At 47.8% G+C, this 24,175-nt stretch overlaps 1 protein-coding gene across 10 annotated transcripts in view; it reads right to left on the minus strand.

The window, feature by feature from the left end:
* The window catches only part of Dennd2b (DENN domain containing 2B), a 158,049-nt gene that overhangs the window by 1,697 nt on the left and 132,177 nt on the right, over nt 1-24,175 (minus strand). For 6 of the 10 annotated variants that reach the window (XM_036188888.1, XM_036188876.1, XM_036188895.1 and 3 more), the window contains 15 exons: nt 22,887-23,038; nt 19,953-20,168; nt 18,962-19,058; nt 18,015-18,059; nt 16,672-16,856; nt 15,764-15,873; nt 15,468-15,537; nt 13,006-13,017; nt 12,302-12,379; nt 11,634-11,774; nt 7,789-7,937; nt 3,027-3,204; nt 2,748-2,789; nt 1,534-1,645; nt 867-1,106 (listed from right to left, as the gene is read on the minus strand). In XM_036188888.1, the coding sequence (XP_036044781.1) occupies nt 867-1,106; nt 1,534-1,645; nt 2,748-2,789; nt 3,027-3,204; nt 7,789-7,937; nt 11,634-11,774; nt 12,302-12,379; nt 13,006-13,017; nt 15,468-15,537; nt 15,764-15,873; nt 16,672-16,856; nt 18,015-18,059; nt 18,962-19,058; nt 19,953-20,168; nt 22,887-23,038 (1,827 nt within the window). The remainder of the gene's footprint in view (nt 1-866; nt 1,107-1,533; nt 1,646-2,747; nt 2,790-3,026; nt 3,205-7,788; nt 7,938-11,633; nt 11,775-12,301; nt 12,380-13,005; nt 13,018-15,467; nt 15,538-15,763; nt 15,874-16,671; nt 16,857-18,014; nt 18,060-18,961; nt 19,059-19,952; nt 20,169-22,886; nt 23,039-24,175) is intronic. The other 4 variants (XM_036188914.1, XM_036188879.1, XM_036188908.1 and 1 more) reach the window with 2 other exon arrangements.

Raw genomic sequence — 24,175 nt, forward strand, 5'->3', positions numbered from 1 at the left:
CAGAAGCCCCTAGATTGCTCAGTCTGGTCCCTTTCCAGGAATAAAGACGTGAAGACAGGAATGGGCAACCAATGCCTGCTGCTCTCAACTGGAGATGAATTCCCACCTGGGCATGTCTTGTGCTGTGTTTTGTTCATCTTTTTGTTGTTTTCTTTTGTTTTTTCATTTTGTTTTATTTGAGACAGGGACTATGCAGATCTTAGCTGGCCTCCAACTCAGAGATCTTCCTGCCTCTGTCTCCCGAGTGCCGGGATTAAAGGCCTGTGCCAATGCCTGCCTTTTTCTCTTTTGAGATGGTTGCATGCAGCCCACACTGGTCCTAAACTCAACATATAGCTGAAGAGGACCTTGAACTCTTGCCTCTACTTCCCAAGTACTAGGTTTCCAGACATGGCTCCCATACCCAGCTGGGCATGTCTTGTGAAGGTTTATTGGGACAAAAAAGTATAGAGCTCTAAGTCAGTTGTAGTAGTATTGCACATCTGTAATCCCCAAACAGGGAAGCTTGAGACAGTAACATTCTTTAGGGTTCAAGACCAGCCAGGCTCCTTTCTCAAAAATAAACAAAAGACAGCCAGGGATAATGATGCACATTTTTAATCCCAGCACTCGAGAGGCAGAAGTAGGCAGATCTCTGAGTTCAAGGCCAGCCTTGCCTACAGAGCGAGTTCCAGGACAGCTAGAGCTACACAGAGAAAGAAACCTTGTCTCAAAAAAATAAATCAATAAAGAAAGAACTAATTTAGAAGTTTCTATCAGAAGAAACGTGCAGAAAGGAGGTCTGGCCCTTGGTGCCCTATAAGGCCTAGTTATACTGAGTTCTGAAGAAGGCCTACAGCTCCCCATCCCAGCCCCTGTGGCCTTACCCTTTGCCCGGCACTTTCTTAGCTCCCGGTCTTGGATAAAGCCAGCAAACATCTGAGACTCCATAAAAACCTCAAGGAAACGGCGGATGCTTTTGGAGGCCACAGACTTGCGGAAGGCCTCTCGCTGGAAGGCTCTTTCCCCCTTCTCACTGTGTGTCAGAAAGAGGGAGTAGTGCCCCACAGTCTCCACAAAGAACCGGATAAACACTTCTGATACCAGTCCATTGAGGGTATTACATTCTAGAAGGGAAAAGAAAAATCACTGCTATTTAAGTCAAGATCCTGTAAGACCATCTCCAATCTCCTGCTTTAGTCTCTTCCCAACAAACTATTAGCTAACCCACACACTGTCCTTGTTACCTAGCCCACGAGCTTCTGGAGGTCAGAAACTGCTCTAAACATAGAAGTTGACAAAAACTTCTTAGAAATTGGAGACCAAATCACCACCTTTTCCACATCCCTCAAACATGAGGAAGGTCCCTACACCTCCTGTAATAGCTTGAAACAAGGCCTAAGAGAGAGGACTGGTTCGTTTCCTGTGGTGCTGTGTCTTGGGGCAGACCCAGTTCTTACACCTAAGCTTCATCAGCCAGAAAGAGGCCAGTGCATAGAACAGGGTCCTAGGCCTGTGAAGCCCAGACTCAGAACAGGAGGGTTCTGCCCTTACCATCATCAGAGTCACTGTCAGAATCCTGGGAGATCAGCTCGTTCTTCCTCTCCAGAGCCTGCTCCAGAGCAGCTTGTAACTTCCTAGGTAACAACGTGTCTTCATCATCCATCTGCAGAAGGAAAAGACAGCAAGGATGACCACAGCTCACACTGATGACCACTGACTGTGTGCTAGTCTGGTCCACAGCTCAGAAAGGTAACCATACTTCTAATAGCATTGACATTATCATCCTCATTTTATCATGAGTGCACTGAAGTTCAGAAAGGTTAGAAACCTGCCCAAATTTACACAGATTAAAGAGCAGCCAATTCACTGCACACTGTGGTTTGGACCAACCAGAAATTCCTACTCCATTTCCCTGATTCTTCTACTTCTGCCACAGGTGGGAATAATAGTGAACTTGGAGCAGGGAAACTGGCCTATCCTGCATCCCAGGTCTGACACTGGGCTGCTGTTCTCTACTCTATATTATGGTGCAGTAGCTGTATCCTGGTGCCTTACACTTGAGAGTCCTTACCTCTGTCAGTCAAGTGTAGTAGACTCTCTGTTCCCAGAGGGGACATGATCAGTTATGCTCCTTTTTGGAGAGCAAAGAAGATTCCATGACTAACAAAGGCTTTTTTGCAGCAGACAAATGACTGTAAATCTTTATATTACAAAGCACATTTCAGTGTTGTTTATAATCCCCAGAATATCTCTAGAAGTGTTATCTGATAAAAGCACTAGCTCAGAGAAATTTGGAGGCCTGTTTTCTTTCTCAAGATCATGTGCTCAAACACACTGAGACCCTATCTCAAAAGAAAGGAAAAAAAAAAGTCCACATGACCCACAAAGCCTAGAGGTGAGTCTTTGAGGTCCTATTCTTTGCACACTGCTACCCAGAAAAGCTGGGTGTGGTGATACATGCCTATAATCCCAGCACCCAAGAGGAGAACCATCACCAATTCCAGGCCAGCCAGAGCTGCCTAGTGAGATGGTATCCAAGAAAAACCAACAACAAAAACTAGAAAGGCAGACCCCACTGAGGTTAAGGGTTCTCCAATCAGCTTCTTTCCACCCCTGTCTATTCTGTGAGTTTGAAATCCAGAGCTCAAAAGGCAGGCTGACTAGTGACTGAGTTCCTAGTGCCTGCGTGCCTGCGTGCCTGCGTGCCTGCGTGCCTGCGTGCCTGCACTAGGGCAGATCCAGATTCTGTAGCATGCTGCTCTTACCTGTCGGATGAATCGGTCAGATCCCAGATTCACCATCAGTGCCTGAGAAAGAGTCAGAGGCAGTGGATCGGGGACTGAGTCTTGCAATGCCCTTTGCCAGGCCTCTAGACCTCCCGAGTTCCCAGAGACAGATGACACGAAAGACTCAGCCAAAGATAAATAAACCTCCCAGAAAAAAGGACAGAAGCTGTCTGAAGACCAGAGGCCTGAGGCAAGAAGATCCCAACAGTCTTTCTCTTTTCCTCCCCCAGCCCCTAGCTAGATCCCCAGATGGCTTACCTCTTCCACTGGTAGCTCCTTTAGTTTGGGAAGGGAGCTGGAGAGTAGGCCAACCAGGAAAGGGGTAGGACAGCAGACAATGTCAATCATGGAGGCTGGGAGGACAGGAATGAAGGTGTGCTGCCAGGAGAAGGGGTAGAGCAAGGCCACCACCGCGTGAGAGCAGCTGGACAGGGTACTGATGGACAGATAGAGAGACAGGGCACCTGAGCCCAGGCTTGCACCTAAGCCCAGGGCCAACACCCTCAGGGATGTGCTGCACTGTAAGGGGATCAACCAAGAAACAGCCATGAAGGTATGTGAGCACCACACTTGAACATACAAGGGATTCTGCAGGCGTGTGTGTGTGTGTGTGTGTGTGTGTGTGTGTGTGTGTGTGTGTGTGAGAGACACATACATGCATGCACACTCACCCCCAGATGTATAGGACTGAGCTAGTGGGAGTATCAGGCTACGAAGAACAAAGGGTAAGTCAGTAGGAGTTTATCACAAAGCTACAGTGTACAGGAGCTGGAAGGTCCCACAGAAGCTCTTCAATCTGCTCCACCTTTCACAGCTGTGATCTGTGAGACACTCTGTTTGGTCATGAGTGGCAGCCAGTACTCAACCAGTTTTGCCCTCTTCAGCCCAGTACTGCTCTGCCCTCTGGCCTTCTATTTCTTTTCCCCCTTCGATGGTAACAGTGATCTGACTGAGGGGGAGTACAGAAATCAGAAGGTGTGTGGTGGCCTACACCATTCTTAGGAACGGAAAGTGTCTTCTTTCAGGTCTCATTGGGGTCATCCCTTTCTTGTCCTGGAGGGGGCTCCAGGCCTCCAGACCTAATGACCAAAGGGAAAGTAGGAGGACAATCACAGTGGGCAATCCTAAAGTTCACAGGCAAAATTGAATACACATACCCAGAGTGTGCAGAGGCCTAGTGTGGGGTGCCAGTAAACACAAAGCCACAGCTGGCCTGAAGAACCCGTCTGTCAGGAAAAAAGCCAAAGGACTTCTAAATAAGCCCGGTGCTGTAATAAGTACATTAAAAGCAGCTAGCTACAGGCTTACGACCAATGACCACTTGAACCCAAGAATTTAAAGCCTGCCTGGACAGCACAGCAAGACCTCCATTTAAAGGAAAGACCTTCCCCTTAGGGACCATATTACAGATGAGGACACAAAGGTGTAGAGCCCAGCTCACTTCAAACCTGATTCCTTTTGTACTAGTGGGCCTCACATATCATACAGAAAAGCCCTGGCTGGGTCCCTTGGGTATATTGGCACATAACTGCCATACTGGCATTTGGGAGACTGGAGCAGGAGGATTGTGTAGCCTGAGCTACATACCACAGCAAGTTTGAGATCATTCCTGATTATGTTATGAAGTCTACTCCACACCCCAAAAGTATCTGGATTCTCCCTGGGATGCTGTTGCATGGATTCACACTTTTATACCTAATACCCTAATGGAGAGAAAAACTGGGACCTATCTATGACAAAAAACAATCCTTGCTCCTTTTCTCTAAGGACTCTGAATAGTTGCAGGTAACTGTCAGCCAGAACCTTGTGTGACTAACGTGTCACCCAATGGGCACCTAAAATACTGCTGGACCTAGGTTCCTTAACCCTGAGGGCCATTTTCCAGAGGACAGCAAGAAAAGTAATCTGGGAAAGATCTGGAAAAGGGCTGCTTCAGGTCAAGGGTCACACTTATCTTCACAACCCTCTCCAATGTGCCAGGGGGTTGGGAGGTAGAAGATATTGTAAAACCTCTAGGGCCAACCCACAGAGAGCCCTGCCACCACTACCACCACAAAAAAAAAAAGAAAAAAAAAAGACTTCTGAAACACCTAAAAGGAGCGAGGGCAGGAGCTGTGCTGAAGCCGCCCTAGTTCTGGTCTGTGGCTCACTGCAGAGCCACCAGTCAGGCAGCCTCCCATGAGAAGGACGGATTTTTCTAAGACCCAAGACTGATAAAACTTGAATGTCAAGTGAACCAAAAAAATAGAACTCTGGGGTATTTTCCTTCTGGAATGTGCTTAGAGGCAGCTGCAACATAGGAGACAATAGCTGTATTCAATAGTCCTATAGGAGCTGGGCTGTGGTGTGGTTGAAAGAAGAGGCTGGGCCTGGAGTAGAAGGGATGTGGGTGTCTGTGTGTGACACCTTCTGGAAAAGAAAACTCAGGGACTAGGTACTGTTAAGGACCACTCCAATCTGGCCAGGTCATGCCAGGCTGCCACTCATGGCTATTCTCAGCTGCCAGACTGAGCCCCTTCACAAAGGCAAGAGGGGCCTTGAAATACCTAGACCAGTGGTTCTTAACCTTCCTAATGCTGTGGCCCTTTAATATAGTTCCTCATGTTGTGGTGACCATCAACCACAAAATTATTTTTGTTGCTACTTCCTAACTGTAGTTTTGCTAAGCTATGAATCACAATAGTATCTATTTCCTGATGGTTTTAGGAGACCCTTGAGAAAGGGTCACTGGACTCCCAAAGGGGTTGTGACCCACAGGTTGAGAACCACTGACCTAGATTGTGGTACCCAGAGTTCCACAGTGGTGAAAGGAATATGAGAAAGGTATTGCTCATCACTAAACTCTCACCATCTCTGGAAAAGCAGGCAGCTCAGCTAGGGATGGTGACAGTCACCTATAACATCAACACTCATGAATGAAGCAAGAGGATTGCAAGTTCAAGGCCAGCCTGTGCTATACAGTGAGATCCTGTCTCCAAACAACAACCACCAAAGAAAGCCAGCCATTCTAGTTTTTCCTTCTCCTTTCCCTAAGCTGAGCACTGGCCTGCGTTCCTGCACCATTACCAGACAGAGCAATTAGGAGAGTTATTCTTCTCAACTACTTTGTCATGCATACAGAAGAAAATACACTAGGGATTTGATACTTACTAGAGGACAAGCCAGCAACAATTTTTGCTGCCCTCCTCTTAGCACCTGACACAAGGCACAGCAGCACACAGCATGCAGCTTACTGGCTAAGTAACAGAACAAATGTCATGCTAGAAAAACCACTGCTGTGGCTTCTTGGTGGAATCTTTCACAGACTAAATGATGAGGTATCACCAGCATCCTGGTCCTCTCCCTGCAGACCCACCTCTAGTTATTCTTAAACACAGCATCCCATCCTCTCCCTGCAGACCCACCTCTACATATTCTTAAACACAGCATCCCATTCTCTCTCTGTAGACCCACCTCTACATATTCTTAAACAAAACAAACAACAAAACACCTCAGCTGCTGAGAAATCTCATTTTTTTCCTTCCTAAATGCCTCAGGTCCGGTGATCATCACTTCTCCTTCTCCTTATGGTCACAAACAGATATCTACCTGTAAAATTCAAAGTGCCTATCTGTTGGACCAAGTCTTATGACCCATCCAGCTCTTAGCTGCTGTGGGATGTTCTGTATGTCAAATGTGTTGCTCTGATTGGTTAAAATAAATAAAGTGCTGATTGGCCAGTAGCCAGACAGGAAGGATAGGGCAGGCGGGACAAGGAAGAGAAGAATTGTGGGAAGTGGAAGGCTGGGTGGCAGAGACACTTCCAGCCACCGCCATGACAAGGAAGATGTAAGGTTCTGGTAAACCACGAGCCACATGACAACTTATAGATTAATAGAAATGGGTTAATTTAAGATAAAAGAAATAGATAACAAGAATCCTGCCACGGCCATACGGTTTATAAATAATATAAGCATCTGAGTGGTTATTTTATATGTGGGTTGTGGGACCGCGGGGAGGGGGGGGGTGGTTACACCTGGAGAGAAGATCACCAACTACACTTCGCCTTTGTGAACTAGTCATCCCAGCTCCCCATACCTCCAGTCTCTGGATCTCCTCTCTCTCTCCTGTCTAAACAGACTGTAACTTCTATCCTCCTTATCCTCTCAAGGCCCCGTCTCCACAGCTCCCTGGAACCAGCCTTCAAGTATTTTGACCCTACTTCTCCAAGGTTCCTTCAGCCAGCCCCACAGAACAGCTTAGCAGCCCTCGCACAGCAGTCCTTCCTGGGGTCCATCACCCTTGAAACTTAGCATCCTGCACAGGCAGGTTGGCTGGAGCTGCTTGCCACTTGCCATCTTCATACACTTGTTCCTGCATCTGTACACACATGGCTACTGCACAGGAAGTGTCACTTTTCTGTACATGCATGGCTACTGCACAGGAAGTGTCACTTTTCTGTACACACATGGCTACTGCACAGGAAGTGTCACTTTTCTGTACACGCATGGCTATTGCACAGGAAGTGTCAGTTTTCTGTACACGCATGGCTACTGCACAGGAAGTGTCACTTTTCTGTACACACATGGCTACTGCACAGGAAGTGTCACTTTTCTGTACACACATGGCTACTGCACAGGAAGTGTCACTTTTCTGTACACACATGGCTACTGCACAGGAAGTGTCGTCACTTTTCTGTACACACATGGCTACTGCACAGGAAGTGTCACTTTTCTGTACACACATGGCTACTGCACAGGAAGTGTCACTTCTTTTCTTCCTCAGGCCCAGTCCTCAGCTGGGTTCTCAATCCCTACTTCTCTCTTCACAGGCCTGTTAGCCTTTCTTTATATAATGTTTAGCTACACACACACACACACACACACACACACACACACACACGCACACGCACACGCACACGCACACACACACACGCACACACACGCACACAAGCACTTCGATACCACATGTGTGGCATAAACACTTGAATTCATTAATGGGAATACCACCACCCTCCCCTTCCTTGCCTTCTGGGCCCTACCTGAGCTTATCTGCTACAAAAATGACTCTGCGCTCCAACAGCAATGAGGCAAAGATTCGGATAAGCTGGCGTATGCTGAGGCAGGTGAAAAGGCACTCGAAGTCCACATGCTCCAGCCGTGAGTCCATGGGCCGCCGCAGCTCTAACACCTGCAGGGAAGGGAAGGCAGTGGGAGAAGCAGGCTAGGTGAGAGCCCATGCTGCACACACAGCTGCCAGCTGCTTTCCCTTCCGGCCCTCTCTCCTTCCATGGCTCTCTAACCCTCTCATGATGCAGGAGACCCTCTCCCCTTCCCTCAGACTATAGCTCCGTCCCCCCAGTGAGGGCTAAGTGTAAAGACAGGAAGGCTCTAGCCAACAGGGCTGAGGGACCAGACTTAGGCTCTGAGGAAGACAGGGAGGGCTAACTGCTCCCATGGATAAGGAGAACCAGGGAGTCACACAGCCCCATTTGCACGAGCCTCCTGCCCTCTTTCCCATCTTCTTCAGCACACTGATGAGACCCCACAATCAACCACTGCTCCCTAGGCCACAGGAAGAGTGCAGTCTTGCACCTAGGGACTCTGGCCTCAGCCACCTGTACAGAGGCAATGCTGTTATCCTTGCTGCCATGTCCCCTCCCTTTCCTGCTATAAAGACTTCCTTCAAAAGGCTGTCCTGCCATCCTGTCCTTTATCTCTATCACCCTAAGCACTGTGCCAAGGATTAAGAAAGGTCTGGCTATTCCAAAAATCTTGCAAGGAAATACGACAGTCTTTATGAAGCCAGGTCTAGCTGTACTCCCCTTTAAGAACCATTCCAAGGTTGGCATGACAGCTCCCAAAGCCCGTTCTCTGGAGGCATGGGGGCGGGTTGCAAGTGACCCAGCAGTGACAGGTAGAGGATCTGCTGACTCTTTGCATCTGTGGGGTGGCAGTGATATGCAGGCTTCCTGAGAATTAGGGGTAAGAAATAAACTATCCCTTATGGCCTCGTGGTGTCATAGCTAACCCTTCTCAAGGGACTTGTCCCCACGTGTCTCAACTATTCTTGCTTCAGATCTGCTCCAGTCACCTTCAGGACCTTATTTCTTCTCTCTCTGACTTGGGTTACTTCCAGTCCCCTAAGCACAGTTTGCTTTTGTAAGTGAAGGAATTCTTAGCGCAGTGTTTACCACCCTGCGTTCTGAAAAACATCAACAGGGATTCAGGAGGCTGCAAGAGTAGTATGCACTGACTTTCTTGACAGGCATTAAATTCCAGGAAGGTCCAGTGGTCAGCACAATACAGGGGATACCTTAAGTGCTCAGTGGGTGTGTGCTGAAGGCATGCTGCACAATTATGTCATGGACCTTGTATCTTGCCTGATATCTATTTCCATCCTAAAAGAAGATATAACAAGGCCGGGTAGTGGTGGCACACACCTTTAATCCCAGCAGAGGCAAAGGCAGATCTCTGTGAGTTCAAGGCCAGCCTGGTCTACAAAGTCAATTCCAGGACAGCTAGGGCTACACAGAAAAACCCTGTTTCGAAAAACAAAAACAAAAACAAAAACAAAAACAAAACCACAAAAGGAGGAGGAAGAAGACAACAACATAACAAAACTCTGTAGCCCCACCTCCTGAGGGCCCTGCAAGCAGCCCCAGTAAGTGCTGTTCTCCAGCTTCCAGCCCTCAGCCCTCAGCCCCATGCTGCGCCTCCTCTAGAGGCTGGGAATCAGACAGAAGCCTAGTGAGGCAGCCCAAGGCTGGCAGTACGGTCCAATGAGTATCTGCAAAGAGGGCTGGCAGGGCATCTAGGAAAGGAAGCTGGCACCTGCCCCCTTCCGGGTAGAGAGAGTTTGAGGTAAATTATAGCAAAAGTGACTTGGAATCTGTAAGAAGAAAATACCGTTCAGGCAAAACCAAGATGACTCAGGGCATAGGAAGTAACCCGGGTGAGAGAGAAGCAGCAAGGCCTAAGAAGTGGTCAGAGCAGAACCGAAGAACTTCAGGGCATGCTGTTGGGCTGAGCCAGCTACACTGTCCCAGAGAACTCATCAAACTCAAAGTCTCTCTTACCCTGGGAGGTGTAGAGACTCTTGGGAAGATTTCAACAGGGGTGTGCCACTGCCTTCACAGCTCTGCGTCTTAGGTCAGTCCTCCCACTCTGCAGCAGCCGAGTGTTTTCATCTTCTCACCCCCAAAGAAGATGCCCTCCCCTGCTTTTCTATTCTGGGGAAACCAAAGCTATCTCAGGAGAGTCCAAGTGTGCAAGGCACCATCTTCCTCCCCTCTCATAAGAGAGACAGCCTCCATGAAGACCACTACCTGCACCTTGTATTATACTACCTGCATCATTAATGTCTTCATCCAGGGCCAATCCCATCAGCATGCAAACAGCCATCTTCAATAACACCTTTCTACACCTCACACCCTGGCCCCCACCAGCTCACCTTTACTTCCTTGCTCTCTCCAGAGCCACGCCCTTTGAAGAGCTGTCCACAAGAGCTGTCTCACCCTTACTTCCCCAGTCAGCCCAGCCACCCCGGGCTCTACCCCAAGTCTGTTTCTGTCAGTACACCTTGTCACACCTCCTGTTACTCCGTATTCCTCAGGGGTCCCTTTCTTTGGCTTCTCAAGCCACTTCCTCTCCCCGTTTTCTGTCTTCCAACTTCAGGGTTGCTACCTCTCTACCACAGGGCTTCTTCTTGGGGGTTCCTCAGGACTAGGCTTTCATTTTGTCCCTATCTACACACTTCGCTACTGTCTTCTCATTGGTGCCTCAAACTTAAATTGTAAGACAGATCTCTCCTTGTTATCCTTCATAGGCTCCCATCTCAGGATATGGTTCCATCACCTACCCTGTTCCCCAGGACAGAGAACTGCAGGGTTGGACTTAAGAATCTCTATCGCACTTTCTACTTCCAAGCAAACTCCAAGCATTACTAATCCATCTATTTCTCTTCACTTTCCCCACCAGCCTCTCGCCCAGGCTCCTATCTCTTCTGCCTGTGTTACTACAGTTGTATTCTAGCTGTCCCCCTGTTTCCTCTCTTGCCCACTCTCTGCACAGCAGTTAGAAAGTTTAAAGACCCATCAGAGTGACACTTAACCCTCTTTTAGATAAAACCCCAAATTCTTAACCTGACCAGGCAGGCACAAACCCTGAGATTGATTGGGTCCTTGCCTGCCCACCTATGCCTGTTCACCATGCTTCTAGTCATCGTGACTTTCTTCCAAGTGCTTGAGCAGCATGTGTTCTGCTCTAGCTCCTGTCCTGTACCTGTTGTTCCCACCCTTGCAATAATCTTCCTCTACCCATACCGTTCTCCCTTCGCCCACTTGGTTTGGCTACCTTCTATGCATTGCTAGGCCTCTGGTAAAATGGCAGTTTCCCCTTGGGGGAAGGTTTTCTCTGGCCCCTTAACCTAAAGCAGACCCCCTGTTATACATTCTCATAGGATCCTGTTCTGTTTTTCACACACACTTAGAAATTAACTATTTGTAAATATAATTATTCAACATCAGGTCCCCTTTCAGGTAAGAAACTCCTGGAAGACAGAGCTGTGTTACTTTTTATCTTCATGACTGCATCTAAGGTCTGGTATAATCTCCAGCTGTGAAAGCTCATAATCAATATTTACTAAATGAATAGGGGTATAGTTAATGCAGGCTGTGGGTCAGCTAAAGTCCCTAACAGAAGAGAATGGGGCAACACTTACAGCTCCAGGGTCCACTTTTTTTTATTCCTGATTAGGGGTATGGACAAGGTAAGAAGGAAGGAACTGTCTGTGTTCTACACCTCCCGGAGACTGCAACTCTGGCTAGCCAGGCTCTTCTCTAGACCCAGTCCATGGCCAGAGATGAAAGCAGCAGCAATTCCCTACCTCATTGCCAGCACCAGGCAGGAATGTCTTCACTTTGATGGTTTTCCCTGGGGCTGGAAAGGGCGACTCCATGAGACTTCTCATAAAGGGGTAGACCAGTGCAGCTGAGATCCCACGCCGGCGCTCCACTTCATCTAGGACCTGTGCCCACCACCAGCAGCCCAAAGAGAAAAGAGTGTTGGGAACTGCCTTCCCTACTTCTTTGACTGAGAAGAGGGCAGCCTGGCTTCTGACCAAACTGGACTAGAAGCCTGGAGACAGGAAAGCTGCCCTGCCAGGATCTCTGTACCCTTCCTGTTTCTCTTGGCTCTCAGTGACCACTCAGCTCCCCCTCTGGCCCTGCTTTAGTCCCCAAGAAGGCAACAGCAGGGCAAAAGAAAAAGCACCTGTGAAACAGCTTCCTGAGCACTACTGGCTTCCCCAAGGACTCCAGCTCTGGCCATGGCCCAGGCTGAGCCAATACAGAGCAGTCACCATCAACATAGGAGTTGGGGAAATGCCAGCCAGCTGGGGAGTAGACTAGCCGATGGAATCTAAGACTCTGAGAGCCCACTTGGACTTGCTCTGCAGTGTGCCATCTCCACAGGTGTTTTTGTCTTCTAGGCTAGCTGCAGATACTCCTATGAGGGCTGTCACTGGGGGATGGGGAGGACAACAGCATCCCTTACCTTGGAAAACAAGCCGAAGCAGCCTAGGCGGCTGATGACACAGTACACCTCTGGCAACCGAGGCCCTTTCCCACTTGGCTGGAGAGGAAGAGTAGGAAAGAGGGAAAGACGGAATGCATGAATACCACATCTGGCTCCTTTTCCTTGGAAACTGAGCACTACGTACAATCCCTCAAATGAGGATGATGATAAAAATCTTCTAAACTCAACCAGGTCCCCAAAGAAAGGCCACCACTCCCGGGGGCAGACCTGCCAAGTTCCAGGTAAGCTCCATCTTTTATCCCAGGAAAACACAGACAGTGGCTGGCAGAGGACATTGCAGCATGTCAGAGGTTACAGGGTGATCTGTGGATTAATATCCCTAAGGATGCCACCCGAAAGGATGTGATATCAAGAAGGACTTTGTGACATTTTTTAAAATTTAATTTATTTTTTATTTTTTTTTTCATTTTATTTTATGTGTGTTTTGCCTGCATGTTTACATATGTACCATATGTATGCCTAGTGCTAATGAAGGCTAAAAGTGGGCACTGGATCCCATGTAGGTGCCAGGACACAAACTTGGTCCTCTGGAAGAGCAACAAGTGTTCTTAACCACCGAGCATCTCTCCAGCCCCCAAAAGGACTTGTGAATACTCTTAGGCACAAGACATGTGACTTTATCCCCCGCTCCCCATCATCATGAGGGACACTCTGCAAAATACCTGTTTTCTCCCCTTGATCCATGCCCAAGGAAGGCAAAAATGAAAACAGACAAGAAAAGGGAATGACTCCTTATTAAATGCTTCCTAGAAGAGTCCTAGCCTTGGTACTATGCACAGAAAGAGTGTAAGAGTCACACTGTCACCCAGTTTTACAGCTGAGCTCATGAAGATTAAGCCATGGCCTGAGCTCAAATAAATAGAAGGCTATAGCCGGGAGTCTGTGCTGCCTTTCATCTTGCTGTCTTACCTCCAAAGCATGTTGTTTTCTGATAGGAAGGAGGGAAAGGAACACAGAAACACAGGATAGAGGTATGCTATGAAGTGAAAAAGAACAAAAAAGGGGGATTTAAAAGGTATGTAGTTGAAGAAAGAGATATATACTGTGAGCGCCCCAGAGCTAGAGCCCCACAAGTAGACTAGGGTGAGTCCAATCTCTAGCAAGGAGCTGGCAAGACCCATGGATGCCTCTGGGTTCAGAGGCCTGGAGTGCCTGGCAAAGCCTAGTGGGGAGGGAGCAGAGCAGCAGGTGCTGGCCCCTCATACAGGCTGCTAAGCAAATGCAGATGGGGCTATTTCAGTCTCCAAACCTGCTGGCCACAGCCACAGATCTAAAGAGAAGGCAGAATCTGTTTTTGTCCATATTAGGTTTGAAACTTACTCCTCTCTCTTTCCCTCCCTGACTCCCCACCTCCCCTAAAGCCCCAAGTGATTAAATCAAGTATGTGGGATTTGGGTTAGAATCATTGTGTCCAATCTGCAGGAATGCCGAGCCAGTGCCAGCCCCCTTGGCAGGGACCCAGCCCAGGCCCTCTCTGAGTGCGCCAGGACAAACATGCTCTTCTTCCCTGGGGGCAGCAGGCCTGCTGCAGAAGAGCACAGCTCTGTTCCATCCATGTGCTGGCAGAGGCAGCCTTCTGAACGCTCCTTCCTGGGTCCTCAGGACCCAGGCACATGCTAGCCTCTGCCTGGCTGCCAGCCTGGCATCTGGACCCCTCCCTTGTTATTCAGTCCAGCACACTAAGCATTCAATAGCCACATAACCTTTTCTCCCTGGACCATGCTCTGGGTGGGGAGTGGGGAATCTAGGAATGCCAGACTGGTGATAAAGGACTTGAGAGTCAGTTCTGGCTCTTACCTCACTGCTGCATGACCTTGGGCAAGTCATTCCACCTTGAAGTTTCAATCTCCTAGTCTACAGGTCAGAGATAATAATACCTTACAGGCTATCATGCAGATTTTAAAAGTAGAGACACAAATCCAGTGAAGCATCTCTCTTGGAAATAACAAGAGCCTAAGCAAAATTTTACTTTCATAGTCCTTTCCTTAAACACTAAAAGTTGGCCTTCTCTACTAGACTAGCTGCTACTGTACACTGAGGGTAGGATATGTGCTGAAAATTTGTTTATATGCTTTAGCATGTGGCCCCACCTTCAACAGTTGTATGATGAATGCTGATGGATGGATGAATGGATGGCCCAGAACAATTCTTTTAAACTCTTTCTATACAAGATTCCTGTCTAGGATCTCCTTTATCCATCCCTAGACTAGTGTCTGACAAGGCTTTCTCCTCTAATGTCTGGAAACCAAAGAACATTGTCAACAACCTAATGAATGACCTTTCAGGAAAATGAAATGGAAGACAGGCCCTGGGGTCTGTTTTCTCTCCGGTTCTCTATGGCTCTAACACAATCTCTTTCCCTGGAATGACAGAAACAGAAATTGCTTTTGGGGGGCAGGGGGAGCTTTCTATTTTCAGCCAGGCAGTGGTGGCACATGCCTTTAATTCTAGTACTCAGGAGGCAGAGGCAGGTGGATCTCTGAGTTCGTGGCCAGGCTGGTCTACAGAGCGAGTTCCAGGACAGCCAAGGCTACACAAAGAAACCCTGTCTTGAAAAAAAAACAAAAAGAAAAAAAAAAAGGTTTATATTTTCAGAACCCAATGTCTTGCCCCTAAATTCAAAGTATCTCTCCAAGGATACCAGAGAAGGTATGCATCTCTTCCCCTGCTCAGACTGCAGCCCTACTAGACCATGGACAGGGTTCCTCCCAATATCAGGTTGGCCAGGTGTTGAATGAATAAGGATGTACTCCATCTACTTAGATAAACAAATATAAACTATGGATTCACATGATCATAACTAGAGGTCAGCAAACTAAGCTGACAATCCAAGCAAAAAATACAAAGGGAAGTCCAGAAAGCTAAAACGATATAACAACCAAGCAGAAGGTAATGCATCCCATCTATTATTGCATGTAATCTTAGATCCCAGGGTCCAACAGGATAGGCTACTCTGAACTGTTATCCCAGGAGTCCCTCATCTGTGCAAGTAAATGTACCGGGGAAGGTTCAACAGATCACAGGCTTTCACACAGGATAATGCTGCAGAAGGGTAAACAAAGATACAAATGCCCTGGCCCTCCTCTGCCCACCAACTTCTGAGAAATGAAATGGTCTTACTCACCAGTAAGCGCCTACAGTAGCCAAAGCGCCTGCTGCCATCTTCCCCAGTCAGCATGAAAGAAAAGGTCTCACTGAAACAGGAAAGAGGGAGAGGTCTGGCATCAAAGAAGTTATGAAGAAGGCTCAGGACATAGCTCCCCAAATAGGGACTGTCATCTCAGGTGTAGGATAAAGACTCAGGTTACTTTAGGAAAGTAGGCCGAGACCAGGACAAGCCACATTCGGTTATCCACCACTATGGGGGAAAATGAGTCTATGTCCTCTTCCCTCCTATAGCTAGACCAGGCCAGACCTCACCTGCTGTACTCTGACACAGGGAGCCAGTCTTTGGCATCTGGAAAGCAAAACTGGGGAATAGCTTTGAGCCTTTCTTCTGCCTCCCGCATCTGCTTGGTGGGTCGGTCCAGCTGCAGGGAAGAAGAATATGGGGAGAGATAACCGAGAGAAGACAAGGACCCTAGCAATAGTAGGGTCCAGGGACTGAGAAGCATCTCGTCCTGTGTTCTGGGGCTATGGATGCAAACAAAATGGACAAGATTCATCCCTGAACCTGCACATCTGGTCAGGAGGTGAGGTAACAACATTTCAGAGGGTGCCTCAAATGAGGAAAGCAAAGTGAAGTGAAAGTGTGCAAGGCTTCTGAAAAGACCCCAGAGAGGTGGCACTCGTGCTGTTTGAAAGCATGAAGGAGCTAGCAGCCAGGTACAGAGCAGGAGAAAGAACACTGCACACAGGCAAGAGCAGAGAGCTGCCTGTGGCTCACAAGGGGGCCAGATTGGCTGCTGAGCAGAGGGGTGCTTAAGATACAAACAAATGAGAGAGAACAGGGATTGCCTGCCAGTGAATAGGAAGAGTTCTTTAGGAGATAATAAAATGTTCTAAAATTGAGTGTAGTCTGTGCAGCTCTCAGAACACATTAAAGGATGCTGAAGTAAACCTGAATGGGTGAATTATCTATTAATAAAGTGGCTGAGAGAAGAAAAGCTAAAGAGTGACAGGAGGAACATCTGCGGATGCTTTCTTGGATCCCTGCAACCATGATGAGAGGAGTTATTTAATACCCACAGCACCAGGAGCCCTGTCTTCTCTCTTAGCTATGCAGAGGTGCAGGGGTATGGTGACATGGAGAGCTAAGAAGGAAGAATACTTCCTCTTCCCAGATGGACCGACCAGCAGAAGAGGGCAGGGCAGGCAGGCACACTCACCTTGGGAAACTGGTAGGAGACTTCAGGGAGGTAGGTATTCCGGGATGGCTTCTTCTTGAGGGACACGACCACGAAGTACTCAAAGAGCTCCCGTTCCTGCCATTCAAGTAGCTCTAGTTCTAGTGTCCGATAGCTGGGCGCTCGCTTCAGCATGGACTGGATGTGGACCAAGCGCTGTGTGTGGGCTGGGGGCAGGTCTCACATTAGAAGACAAGCAGGCTGGCTCCTCAAAGACCTCCATCAGCCCCATTCACCTGACTCACGACTCTGGATAACCTCTGTGTGCATAAATCACCTGCCTTTTCCCTAAGGTAGATCTCATAGATGAGTATTGATTTCTGAACCTGCACAATGACTGTGCTAACCAATGGAGCTAGTGTGCTGATCTTCCTGAGGCCCTGGAAGCTGAGCTGGGGCTAACAGTACTGTGTAAGCCAGGCTCACCTTGGGATATACCACTAGCAGATACCTGTAGTTACTGTTGGCACAGAAGGTATGAACTAGGAAGTAAAATATGCACAATGGCTTTAATACTGAACCCTTAATTGGAGTCCTTATAGTTGGACCTTTTGTCTCTATCTTGAAGTCAAAGTCAGCTTGTCTGGGTACCAGTGAAGGCCTTAAGGAGGGAGCAAGCTCCTACCTAGGTTACTTATCTAAGGAATATCTAGGAAGGGTTTCCCAAGTTGTCTGAAACACTAAAGGCCCAGGAACCTATTCAGGGAGGTAGATCTTTCAGTCTCCTCTCTAGTCACAGAAGAGACAGGTGGCCTCAAGGCTGCCAGAGGACAATATTCTCAGTTTATGGAACAACTCTTAACATTTTGTTTTATTTTGTTTTTGTTTTTTGAGACAGGGTTTCTCTGTGTAGCTTTGTGCCTTTCCTGGAACTCACTCTGTAGCCCAGGCTGGTCTCTAACTCACAGATCCGACTGGCTCTGCCTCCCGAGTGCTGGGATTAAAGGCGTGTGCCACCACCGCCCGGCTGGAACAATTCTTGTGACCAAAAGAGTTGATTATAATCTGAACCTATGCCTGGCCCTCCAGATTTACAATACTTACCAAGCAAATGTAGTAGCCAGTCTCCATGGACAATGGCTTGGGAAGAATGGACAAAGTCAACTACTTTAAATTTGGCAATGAGAGACCAACATTTGAATTTAACACAGAAGGGCTGAGCTCGAAGAATTTCTCTACAACCTTCTGCTTTGATGGTCTGTCTGTAAGCTGACCTTCTTCCTGTTGACTTTTCCCCATGCCCCAGGGCCAGTCTGGGACCCTGGGCCCAAGCATGCAGAAGGAAGGGCTGATTCCCTGGGGCCGGGGAGGGGTGTCAGCCTTACCTTTGAACCTGTCATCAGAGTCACTCTCGCTTTCACTGTTCTCATCTGGAAAAGTAACAATAGGCATACACACTTGCTGAGCCCCTGGCCTACAACAAATAGTTTGGAGACCACTTCCCAGCTTGTAAAAAAAAAAATTTATATTCATTTATCGTGTGTGTGTGTGTGTGTGTGTGTGTGTGTGTGTGTGTGTGTCTGTGTGTGTGTGTGTGTGTGTGTGTGTGTGTGTGTGTGTGAGAGAGAGAGAGAGAGAGAGAGAGAGAGAGAGAGAGAGAGAGAGAGAATGTATATGAGTATATGCATGTAACCATGTTCGTGTGGAGGTCAGAGGGCAGATTGCAGGAGTTGATGTATGTTTTGTGGATCAAACATAGGTTGCCATGCTTGGTGGCAAGTGCATTTACCTGATGAGCTATCTTGCTGACCTGCCTGCCTCCCAATTTTTCTTATGAGGGATAGACCTAAACCTAGTCTGGGCTACTCTGGTCCAATGACATGAGGTAAGTGGCCTGGGACCAGGATACCTCAGAGATTAGACCTCAAATGCTAATCTATATACAAACACCTACCCAGAGCTGATGTGGGTGAAGCTGAGGGCCTGAGTTGGAGTCAGCACAGAGGCCTAGATGCCTGGAATACAAAGGCCCTGTCTCAGACAGCTCAAGATTTGAAATGGAAAACAGACCACAGTGCCCAGTAAGCCTGGCCTTTCCTTTTGCCCAGAGCAGATTCCTATATGTTCTAATTCAGGGCCTCATAGCCCCAAAGCCTAAGGAAACCACCCCAGAGCTAATTTCCTCTTGGGACCTCCCACTTATGTAGACATTTTCCTGGAAGGGCTCCACCCTCCTAGAAGGTAGAAGGATTCCATTACTAGACCACATCTCACCCCATTCCTGATGTTCATGGACCCCCAAAGGTCACCCAGCTTAGATATCAACACCTACCTCTCAACGATGCTGTCTCAAGGCTGGACATAGACAGTTTTTTTAACCTCTTCTTTCCTCTCTTGGCATTATAGATAGAGTTAATTCTTTGGACAAGCTGGTTTAAAACAAAAACAAAACAAAAAAAGCAGAGAGAGTAAGGTAACTCTAACACCAGCTGCCCCTACTTCCATGAAGATGGACTATGAGCCCATTCTTTCCCTTACAGCATGCAAGAGCTTTCTGCACTGGTCCAGCTAGGTCCAGCATTGATCTTCCTACTGAAATGACCCCAATGGAGGCTTACCAGCCATGCTTGGTAGCTCTCCATCTACCCTGTGCCCCAGGAGTGGGCTCTTGCCCCAAGACAAGGACACTAAACTTAGCTCCCCAAAGGAAGGAACTGTGATCAAACTAGACAGGATGGGAGCTCCTGGGTCCCAAGAGTCATTGAACCAACTGAGACAAAGAGCTTCTCAGATATAAAAACAGGAACAAGGATTCTAGCCTTTCCTCTCTGGGCCATAACCTGGGGCCTGACAGGAAGAAGCTAAATTCTCAATATACCCGAGCATTGTTTGCAAGCTAAAAATACCATTTAGCTAAATCCTGCTGCTCTGGGCTGAGGATTGGACACATGGACACATGTGCAAATTATTGCTGAAAGCTCTTTGATTTCAAGACATAGGAAGAGCTGGACTGATTCTTTAGGTCCCTGAAAGGCCAAAGAGTTTATATGCAAAAGAACCCAAATTCATCTATGATACTTAGTAAAGGAGTCTCAGCTAGTCTTTTCTCTCCCCACACCCCCAACACCGGAGTACTGAGAAGCAGTTAGTGTAATCTTATTGATAAGGCAAGGGACCAGGGGAAGAAGGGGTGTGTGTGTGTCAGTCTATTCAAAGGGAACTGAGGAAGTAGCCCAGATTAGAGGAGGAAGGAAGGCCAGAGAAGAGTTGGTTGCCTGCCCACCCACCTGCCTAGTGCCTCGGGCTCAAAGTAGGGAGGATACCTTGGGAATTCGACGGGCCCTGCGGCTGGACAGCAGCTCACTTGTGGTGCTGAGGCTGTCCTCATTGAGGCTGGAGGGTGAAGCTGGCAGGCTCAGCTGAGCCAGCAGCATCATGTCATCATGGCTATGCCTCTTGGGTAATTGTGGCAAACGATGGCTCTTCCTTTCTGACCAGTTCCCACTGCGCAGGGACTGACTGCTGGGTTTCAGGGACAGCTGGCATAGGGGACAGGATATGAGAGAGTGGCTCATCACAATGTCTTGTCAGTATCCATCTGCTGGTATATGGGGATAGAAGCTAAAAGGCTGGCATCCTCAGCTCTCATCAGTTCTATGCTGGGGTTTCCTCTTTTTTTTTTTTTTTCCCCCAGAGCTGAGGACCCAACCCAGGGCCCTGGGCTTGCTAGGCAAGCGCTCTACTACTGAGCTAAATCCCCAACCCAGGGTTTCCTCTTTTAAGACCTTAGCTGTTCACTGGCCATGTTAAGGGCTAGATTAAATACTTGATTCCTCAAAGAAAGTTTCACTATTTCTGAGAGAAAAGAATAAAGCAAAGAATTTTGAGATCAATTATTAGTAGAAAGAGGAATTCTCCAGGCATTGTCTGAACTTTGAGACAAGGATTAGTGACTATGGAGGAGGGAGCCAGTCTTCCTACCTCTTCTGTCCTAAATCCTTTTGCTGGAAGAGGCCATGACTTACCTGCTAGCCTACTGTGCTATGGGATCCTGGAAGCCTGACTATGCTTACTTCCTACAGAGAACAGGGTTCTTGGATAGTGGCCACCAAAGTTGAGTAAGGCAGACCTCACATTCAAGGAGCTCCCTCTTACCATGCCACCCTGGATTGCCTCATTCTCTGGCCCTGTATATCCCCAATCAGCAGCTGATGTTCTTCAGTATAGAACACCTAACTGACTAATTGATAGCAGGACTTCTGGGAAAGCAGGTACTTCCTGAGGAATCCTGAGTCTTGTCTCACTCTGTCTCTCCTTACTTTTCAACAAATCCTCCTTCCTTTCCACAGCCAATATCTTCTCCAAGCCAATCAAGCTAGCAATACAAATCCAATGGAAGCCTATTTGAACAGAGTGCATCAAAAGCATAGATGCTTTATCAGAATCACCACATGATTTCAAAGCCAGAAGAAAACCCTTTATGTATTTTCTGCTCAACACTATAAACTATCCAGGTCCTTTCATCTGTCCAATTAAAGAGTTACTTGGGTAGGTCAGAGACAACTTGTTTCCCTACCTCCTGACTCACCCTGCTTCCTGGCACACTGGACAAGACCAGAATGAGCTTATCTAAAAGCTTCTTTAGGCCTTTCAGCTTTCTTCTCTCTTCTCAAACACATCTTTATTGTGTTGCTAATTTTTTTAAAGAGTTATTTATTTTATGTGTATGAGTGCTTTGCCTGCATGTATCTATGTATACCACATTTGCGCCTAGTATCTGTGGAGGTCAGAAGAGGGCATTAAATTCCCTGAAACTGGAGTTACAGATGGTTGTGAGCTGCCATGTGGGTGCTGAGAACCAAACCTGGGTTCTCTATAAGAATAGTAATTTTTGTTTTTGCTTGTTTGTTTTGTTTTTTTGAGACTGGGTTTCTTTGTGTAGCCTAGGCTGTCCTGGAATTTGCTCTGTAGACCAGGCTGACCTTGAACTCACAGAGATCTGCTTGTCTCTGCCTCCCAAGTGCTGGGATTAAAGGCATGTGCCACCACACCCAGCAATAGTAAGAGCTCTTAACTGCTCTCCAGCCCATTTCTGTTTTGAACGCGTGTGTGTACCTGTTTGAATGTGGGTATACACAAGCAGGACAAAGGACAACTTCAGGTGTTGGTCCTCACCTTCCACCTTCTTTGAGCCAGGGTCTCTTGTTATTTGCTTCTGCATATGTCAGGCCAGGTGACCACTAGCTTCTTCAGATTCTCCATTTCCAATCTTGATATAGGAGCACTGGGATTATAGACCAATGCTACTGCATTTGGCTTTACATGGGTTCTGGGGAATCTGTGCTCGGATTTTCACATTGTATAGTAAGCATTTTACCCATCTCCTCAGTCCCAAACACTCCTCCTTATGCTCTCCTGCCAGTCTGCTCTGCTTTGTGATTCTGGAAGACTTGCCACGCTCACTTCTTCCAGAGAGAGAGAGCAGAATTCTAGGCTCTGGCCACCAGGGCTCAGCAAGGTGGACCTCATACTCAAGTAGCTCCCTCACTACAACGTCTTGGGCTACCTCTCTCTCCAGCCCCAATCTATATCCCCCACCCCTTTGCCCATAAACACTGATGCTTTCCAGTATAGAGTGTAATTGGCAGTGGATTCCACACATTGCTAGGAAGGCAAGCATCCCTGAGGATATCCTACCTGCCAGTCCACAAAGCGTTTCAACATGGTAGGAGTCTCTAGGTACACAATTCTTTCTTGAGGCAACCCCTCCACCAAGTGCTAGTGAGAACAGAGACTAAGAAAAGCTGGAACCCACCTTGAGAGCACAGGCCCTCAATGGGCCCTCTCACTGAGAGGCTCCTGATACTGGCTGGCTCTCCAAGTCTGGCCATGGACCCTCAAATGCCAGGGCCAAGATGATTTGTGGCAGAGTTGCAGAATGTCAAGGTTCTAAAGAGAGCCCTGTCCTCCTGTTTGTCACTGAAGGAAGGAATACTGATAGGAGTCTTTGGGAGCTCCTGGTTTGGTTTGTTGCTAGAACTTAGATGGTAAGGGGAAAAAAAAGGCAAGACAGGATTCCCTAAGGGCACATCTCAATTGTCCATAGCAGTTTCCACATGGCAGAAGGCAATAGGCACACAGCTCTCTCCTGAGGCAACTTCCTCTGCCAATTGCCAGCTGGGATGAGAGCGTAAGTGAAAACTGACCCTATCCCTTGAGGTTAGGCCCTCACACTGCCTAGGCCAGAACCGAATTACCTGCATGGGTGGGTTGTTGTATTTCCTGTCTTGGGGACTCCACATCCTGTGCAGAGAGTCCAAGGAGTTCTCAGACAGTTGCTGAGATTTTCTTCCAGCTCTTCGGTTCTTTAGGTCCACATCCTCATAGGGGTTTTCCTTGGGAAGCTCTCCTGCAGAGGAGGCGAAGTTAGAGAAGGGAAGCAGAGAATGAGAGATACAAGTACAATTCCTGAGAACCACAGAGAATAGCTTCTGCCTAGTCCTTCAGCTCATGAGTCATGCGGCTGCCCGTCTGCACTGAGGAGGCCACAAACAGATCCTGGCTCCAAGTCTACAAGCTGAGGCCTCTACTCCCCATTTCCAGTTCATTTCAGCTCAGCCTTGTTGGCCTCTGCTTTATAAATTTAGGGATTGCACAAGACTGGCAGAGGACAAAGCTGACACCACGAGTCTGCCCCTGGCTCTAGCCCTTGTGCTGGGTAAAGCCTCTGGAGACTGGCACTTCTGGAAAGGCTTTCAGAGATTCCATAACTATATCTTTTCTCAACTCCCTATGGGTCTTTCTGGATCTAGTTTCAGGGGTGAGCATGAAAGAACTCCAGGGACCAGGGCTTTGCCAGATCCTTCTCTAACCTACTCCTCTGCTTTCCAAGTATTCCAGGAAGGGATCTTGTCTTAGGCAACCAGAGGGCCAAACAGCCACAACAAGTATTCAGTGAAACTCTGTTCCATCTATCTTTCTCAGCACAATGTCGGCTATCTTCTCTACTGCTGATCTCAGCAAAAAGAGAACCCTCACGACTCCCCATTTGGCACAGACTTTTCTGCAGTGACATGAGTGTGTGAAAGGTTTGGAAGGAGCCTGGGCCAAAAGAAAGGGGGAGAATTCTTGTGCCTCAGGACCAGTTTCTGGCAGTAGGCACTGTATTGACACTACCAGAAAAAATCTCAGAAAAGCCCCAAATACAGTCCCTGCCCTTAAAGATTGTAAGATTCTTGAGGTATACCCTTTCCTAAATTACACCCCCTGCCCCTCCCTCTCTCTGATATATAATGAGGTCTTTTTCTCTTCCATCCTTCCTTCCTTTCTCCTTCCCTTCCTTCCTTCATTTACTTGCTTATTTATTTGTTTGTTTGTTTATTTATTTATTTATTTATGGTTTTTTTTTGAGATAGGGTTTCTCTGTGAAGCCCTGGCTGTCCTGGAACTCAATTTTGTAGACCAGGCTGGCCTCAAACTCACAGAGATCCACCTGCCTCTGCCCTGAGTGCTGGGATTAAAGTAGTGAGGCTTTTCTAATATACAA

This window comes from Onychomys torridus, chromosome 1, assembly GCF_903995425.1.
Source record: "Onychomys torridus chromosome 1, mOncTor1.1, whole genome shotgun sequence".
NCBI classification, from domain to species: Eukaryota; Metazoa; Chordata; class Mammalia; order Rodentia; family Cricetidae; genus Onychomys; species Onychomys torridus.